The sequence below is a fragment of the Trachemys scripta genome, chromosome 7, assembly GCF_013100865.1.
Source record: "Trachemys scripta elegans isolate TJP31775 chromosome 7, CAS_Tse_1.0, whole genome shotgun sequence".
Taxonomy (NCBI): domain Eukaryota; kingdom Metazoa; phylum Chordata; order Testudines; family Emydidae; genus Trachemys; species Trachemys scripta.
Window position 1 is genome coordinate 123,838,479 of NC_048304.1, and position 7,038 is coordinate 123,845,516.

At 45.7% G+C, this 7,038-nt stretch overlaps 1 protein-coding gene across 1 annotated transcript; it reads right to left on the minus strand.

Moving 5' to 3' along the window:
- Nucleotides 1-382: 382 nt before the first annotated feature.
- On the minus strand, nt 383-2,571 carry LBX1 (ladybird homeobox 1). The gene is made up of 2 exons (XM_034776630.1): nt 2,247-2,571; nt 383-1,518 (listed from the first exon to the last, which is right to left on the minus strand). Exons 1-2 carry the CDS (start codon nt 2,569-2,571, stop codon nt 1,031-1,033), a joined length of 813 nt encoding a protein of 270 aa, XP_034632521.1. The 3' UTR covers nt 383-1,030.
- Between the last annotated feature and the right edge of the window lie 4,467 nt (nt 2,572-7,038).

The following is a 7,038-nucleotide window of genomic DNA, read 5'->3' on the forward strand; positions in this document are numbered from 1 at the left end:
CCTTTTAAAATTTTTACAATTCAAACAAAAACATTTTTAAATCTGTACATTTTTTTTAAATGTATAGCGTCATATTTAAATGTCTTGATCTTGGGATTCGTCCTTTTTATTTTTGTAGCATGCAAAAATTCTAAAAAGAGTAAAAAATAATTCTAGAATTTTTTTTGTAACTACCTTCATATCAAAAATACGAAAGGTAGCTTTTTAATAAAAGCACAACAATAGCAGAAAATGGTAAAAATAGCTTTTAATCGGTAAAATGAGGCAGAAATTGCATTGATACAAATATCTATGCTCTGAGGGCGCGCGGGGGGTGGTGGTGTGGTACATATTTTAAACTTGCAGTATAACCCACCCCCTATTTCCCAACATTTTAAAAGAATTTTTTTTGTAAAAAAGAAAAAATAATTATTTCGTGCACATTTGAAACATGCAAGGAAAGAAAGAAAATTGCTAATTTTAGCCTAACTTAAATCTCCTATAAACTGGTTCATTTTTGGAAGTCGTTTAAAATAACTGCCCAACAAAACATCTGTTTGAAGTGGTGTATATATTGCAAGGTGATGCTTTCCTTTATAAACAAAACCAATTGATATAGTTATTTTTTTAAATCATACCCTCCAAAAAAGAAAGAAAATCCATTATATATGTTTAAATATTTATACAGAAGCCATCCATAATTGCACCATTCCAAAGATGAAAACTACCTGATGTGACAGGCATGGGATATTGACTCTATTTTAAATGATTATTTTTTTCCTATTGCTTATTGCTTTTATTGAAAAGGAACTGCTTTATTTAGTTGCCAACAACGCTGTGTCTATCACCAGAGTTCATCGTTCTAGAATACTGTTCAGGCTTTGCTCAGGATTTCACAGGTCCACCCCTTGAGGGTGGGGATGTGTGGCTGTCAATTTCTGGGTTTGTTTTCGTTTTGGAGAAGAAGAAGAAGAAAAGAAAAAAAAAAGGTGTGTGTGTGTGTATGGAGGGGGGGGAATATACCCACCACCACCATCACCACCACAACAATTCAGTCATCAACGTCAATTTCCACATCTTCTTCATCCTCTGAGCAGTCCTTACTGCTGTTGGGTTGGTCTGTGAGAGGGGATTCAGGAGGCAGTTGAAGGTGGCTGGCGGTCTCCAGTCCATGTTTGGGTAGAGTTGGAGAAAGAGAACGCGATTTCCCCCTCCCTTCCGAATTCGGCTCCAGCTCTGAAATGCTAACAATATCCACCTGGGCGTTGGGCCCCAGTTTCTTGGCAGATTCCACATCTGCTTTCATCTCCTCCAGGTCTCTTTTGAGTTTGGCTCGGCGGTTCTGAAACCAGGTGATCACCTGGGCGTTGGTCAGCCCCAGCTGCTGGGCGATTTGGTCTCGGTCGGCTGGGGAGAGATATTTCTGATACAAAAACCTCTTTTCCAGTTCGTAGATCTGGTGGTTTGTAAAGGCGGTTCTAGACTTCCTCCTTTTCTTGGGAGTTTGTCTCTGGCCAAAAATAGTCATCCCATCCCTTCCTGCAAATAGTTAGAATATTTTGCTGTTCAGTCACACACAGAGAACCCCCTGCCCTCTCCTTCCAATAAGTTGGAAGCGGACAACAATAAATAGATCAGTAGCGTTAAGGAAATCAAAGGTGAATCCAAACTCAATTAAAGTTGGGGGGGGACGACACATATTTTGGGAAGCAACGGACAAGTCATTTGGATTTTCACCTCTGACCACCTTTCCTTGGGTGTGTTGGGAACATATCCCAAACTCTGAGCTCTCCGAGGGCTAATTCAACGCAGGAGCGTTAACAACATTCCCCCTCAAATGAGAGAGAAGGAATTAGGCCCAATTTCCCCCTGTCCCCCCATCTGTAACAACAATAAATAGTGTATCATTTGGGGGGGGGGAGGAGATAATACAACAAAGGACTAGCAAGTGATTTGTGTTGCCCAGATTTTCCCTAGAAGGCAACTTTAGACCCATTTCTGGAAGGAGATGGTAGGGGAGGGAGGGAAACACTCTCTATAAAAAATAAACTCAAAAGGTGAGGTCTTAAGGGCCAGCCAGCTGGTTTCGCCAGCGATCTTCCGCAAATCGCTCTGGTTTCCCGCTAAGCAGAGAACCTCCAGGTTGGTTTCCATCTCAGGTGAAGTTCTCCACTGATGCTCTCCACAAACGCAAGGAAGAGGAGGGGGTGGGGGTGGGGAGGAAGAGTGTGTTAAAAAACAGCCACAACAGCAACCACGGATCTTACCTTCAGCTGCCTGCAGGACGCTGACTTCCAGCCCTTTGAAGGTTTTGCTGGCCAGTTCCTCCAGGGCACAGAGCGGGGAGGTTTGGGAGAGGAGCGCCCGGCTGGAGAGGGGCAGGCCGGCTGGCGGGTGCTTGTCGGTGCTGGAGAGGAGGTGCGCTGTCCCGCAGATGGTGTAACTTCGCCTGACGGCCGGCTTGTTCAGAATGTCCTCTATGCTGAAGGGGGTCAAAGGCTTGTTGGAATTGGCGGGAGGGGGTAGCTGATCCAGGGGGCTCCTTCTTCTCTCCTCCACCGAGGAAGCCTTGGCTTCTTCTTTGGAAGTCATGCTTGACTTGGGCTGGAAATTGTTTCTCTCTCTCTCTCTCCCCCCCACCCCGCCCGCCCCTTGCCTTTTGTTTTGGGGTCTGGCGCGGAGCCGCCGCAGCGATCTGTATTTGCACCCACCAGCGAAGGAAACAAAAATCGCAGGCGAGCAGCGGCGGCAGAAGTGGAAGGGAAAGGGGGGGTGGGGGAGGGGGAAGGCAAGAAAGTTCAAACCACCACCACCAACTCCAGCGGAGGAGAAACAGGTCTTCTTCCCGGAGCCGCCTCAGCCCGCAAGGTGAGGAGGAGGGACAGGAATTGGCGTGGCTGGGAAGGGATCCCTGCAGTCCTGACACGGAGAGAGGTGACACTGCTGCACGCCTGTCCCAGATTTCCTCTTCCCAGCCGCTATTTTAAGATACACCCCAAATCGCTCCACTTTTCCTTCCCTCCCCCCCAAGCAAAGAGCCTTTGGAGAGGGGGGAGCGAGCCAGCGGCCCCTAATCCGAGGCCGAGGGGGAGCGAGCCGGGGTAATTGACTATTGCTAACAAGTTATTGTTGATTGGGAGGTAATCAATTATCTCCAATGACACTTTTCGCCCGCTCCCTCTTGCTCGCTCGCTCGCGCGCTCTCTCTCTCTGTCCAATGCAGGCGTTTGCAAGTTGGGAGCCCCATTAATTAGGAGGCGGTTTGGAGGTGGAGCCCAGTTGAATTATAATGCTGAATGCACTTGTCATATTCTGGCCCCACTATTTGTTTGGACATATATATTTTTAAATTACATTACACCCAGGCTTTATTGCATCAGGATAATACAGTATGGTGAAAAAAGACTACTACCCTAACCCCCAAACTCACCAGTATGCCCCCCACCCACCCCAGATTCCGTCTCTTTTCTTTTTTTCTTTACTTTTGATGATTATTAGTTTTAAAAACAAACCCAGATCCATGTTGTTTGTAATCAGGGAAAGAAGGGGAGATCCTGTTGCCAGGTAAGGTAGAAAATTCATCTAAAACCTTTCTGCGTATTTTGTTCCATATTTCATAAACCATTGTGTGTGTGCAGTTTGGAGCAATTTGGTGAAACATCCCGCATGTCTTTATTTATGCTGCAGAGACGGGGAAGAAGCCTTTTGCTTGGCTGCTACAAGCTTGTGGAGTTGGGGTGGGGGCCGTATGTAAAGAAAAAATAAGACCTGATTGGAAATATTGACCGGTTTTTTACGTATTTATGTGTGTGTGTATTTTGTCCCTCCTAATAACAATATGGCGAACTCCTGCTCTCTCGAGTAGTTTATAATGTTCACAATACTATTCCATAGGTTCCTATACCGACGGCTCACCTCCAATATTGTTATGGCTTAATTGGGTCAGTTTTCTTCTCGGATTCTCGAAGTGACTGCCCGATGAGGTGTGGGTGCCCTACTGTGGTGGAGAAGCTTGAGGGGTATATATCATTTCTTGTAATACCTAGAGGACAGGGGAGCTAGAGAGAGGAATGCACAGCTCCCCCTTAGCGCTAGCTAAATCCTTTTCTGCTATAATTCAAGAGCAAAGGGCCACCAAACAGCGTCAGGGACATATTTCATCTCCCTTAAAAACTCCAGATGCTCCCGACACGGTGTCCCCCCCCCCTTTTTTTCTTTTTCCTTTTGCTTTACTCAAAAGCCTAACTGAATTATTGTTGTTTCTTAGTGCTGGGTCCCAAGACCAGGACGTGGGCACATATTTATGTATATTTGTCTCTTCTTAAGGGCTCCCTGAGTGAAGGGGACTAGTTAGTTGCCAAAAAGGTCAGCAGGAAGCCAACTGGATATAGTAGGTTTCAATCCGTTTTTTTCCCCTGGCTTATAAATCAGTGGAGGAAGAGAAATCACTTTTGATTGCCTAGGGTTTTTATTCTTATTATTTTATTTCTTCGCGTGATAAAGCAAATCAACACGTTACAAATGCCGTTACTATTTTTATTAATAATAATTAATAATTCATTTTTCTTTCTGCACAAGACCAAATCAATCTTCCTGTAACATAGAAATGCCCCCCCCCCCAAATCCCTCAGCCTTTTAAATTTTGAAAACAAATAATCGATCTGACTAATCACCGGTTAGGAAGAGAAAAGTGGGAGGAGGTGTTGGTGAATTTTAATTAAACCTTTTCAAGGCCCTTTGTTTGTAAACATAGGCGCAGCGGTCCTGTTGAAATAGGAGTGTTTCTCGGTATAGTTAGCTAATTGGTACAGAAGAGGGGCTCCTTTTGCAGGATTAATCCATTATATTTACCGGCAATTTGCTATTTAATTTTGCATTGTCCGGCTGGAATTTTTAATATATTTAGATGCCATGAAAGCCATTCTTAAACGGTTTCAAGTGGATTTTTTAAAAAAATAGTTTATTTTTCGATCCGAAGTCCGAAGACACCGGCTGGAGGGAATATATAATTCCAGTTGCTAATGCCCCCCTTTTAAAAAGAATAAATTATGATCTGTCCCTAAAACTTCATGTCCATGAAGCTAAAATTCAATACATCTCAGCACTGCCCCCCTCCCCGAATATAAACACCCTGTAATGTATGCTGCTTTTGTGAAAATGGAGTTTGATCCCAATAGCAAATAGTGATCGGCTCCTGTTCTGGTCCCACGAAAAGCCAGGGAAGTGGCATTGGCTTGAGTCACTGGCTGGTTTGCTTCTTTACCCCCCCACCCCACATCTGTACCGGGGACGTGAGTCACCTCTGGTGTAAATCCGAAGTAACTCCCCTGAAAGCGATGGTCCTGCAGCAGCAGGCCAGACACAGGATCTTGTCCTGGCTTGTTCTCTTCACCTTGACGCACACGGCAAACAAACACAAAAGAGGCAAATGGCTTCTCTTAAAGCGGCCCCCTCCCAGGTTTTTTTTTTTATTGCTCTCTGGGAGTCTCTTTATGCAGTGACCTATTTTTAAAGGCCTATATTGGGTTATTCATCATAGCAAATACTGCGAAGCGATCGGGGTGGGGGGAATTACATTGATTCTAAACCTCTGGGCTTCTTTCCTGTGCTGGGAGGTTGAGTTGTTTTGCTTTACTTCGTGATTTCAACATATTTGAACCCATTGGAGACTTTCCTCCTCTCCTTCCCTCCGCATTATTTTCCAAAGTGGCAAGATCCGATTTGATATACCTCTGGCACCCCCAGCTGAGTGGTCTAATTACAGGAAAGAGACAAAGAGAGAACTTTAAACGTGGTTGCTAAGACAGAGCCCTGGCTCCCTGAACCACTTTCGGTTGTGCCTTCTCTCTCTCACAGACATCTGTACACCGGAAATCAGCCTTTACATATACTTACAGATTGAGTGGGTTTATAAGAGGGGACAGTCATGCCGTTTGCACATTTCCCCCCCACCCTTTCTCTCATGTACACATAGACACACAACCACTAGATATAGTTTTACATTATAGGACATTTTTTGAATAAAGCTAAAATATGGAGTGGTCCTTATTTCCCCTTTCTATCAAGCAATAAGAATAACAACAACAACAACAATTATTATTAATGACTGACTGACTCTGACACCTGGGTATTTACCTGCGCGTGGCTAGGAGACAGCCCAGCCGAAAGGTTTCAAACCCCTTGGGCTTGCCTCTTAGGTTTAAATCTACCTGCGCGCCGCGTTGATTACGCTCTCAGGCTGCCTAGGTAGGTTTCAGGTCTCGCTGATGACCCGGGGCTGGCTAGACAAAGGCTGGGTGGCCGGGGCAGAGCGATTGGCTTTTCGCGGCGGTAGCTCTTTTCCTGGTCTTGTGAGTGGCTAGTCCAACCCGGTGACAATGATGCTGGAGTTAAGCGTGATCCGGCTTTCCCATAGGCAGCCCGGGCAGCCCAGCCTGGCTCCAGCTGGCATGTTGTCTAACACCCCACTGCACGCGCAGTTGTGTGCACGGGGGGGCGGGTAGCGTGGTGTGAAGCGCGCACTACAGACCCTGGCGCTGCCTGACTCACAAACCCCAACTTGGATTTTCTCCAGTGGGATTTTCCTCGGGTAAAGATGCCAGGATCAGAGCCACGGGCCTTTTACATCTTCTATTATTTCCTTCCTCTCCACGGAGTTCACCTGAAAAAAAATCCGTTTGATGCATCCCCCACAAATCCCCCTCTTTAGATCCGCAAAGAAAACAAGCAAGGACCCTTCCTCTTTTTAGCTTACTGCTTCGAGATTATTCCTTCCCCACCGCCTGGCCCAGGAACCCGACTTTTCTGGCCGTATCTCAGGACACCAGGCGCATACCCAGGACTTGGAGGGCTTCATCTTGCTCCCAGTGAGGTCAGGGTTAAAACGATCGTTCCGTGTAACGGGGCAGGGTGTGGGCCTCATTCCATGGATCTCCTGGTGGGTTTAAGAACTAGGGCTGATAAAATGGGAGTCACCCTGTGAAGAAGTTTGCAAACAAAAAGTATGTTAAAGCGAAGGGATTGTGAAGCTGAGAGCGAATGATCCTAGTATATATAGAT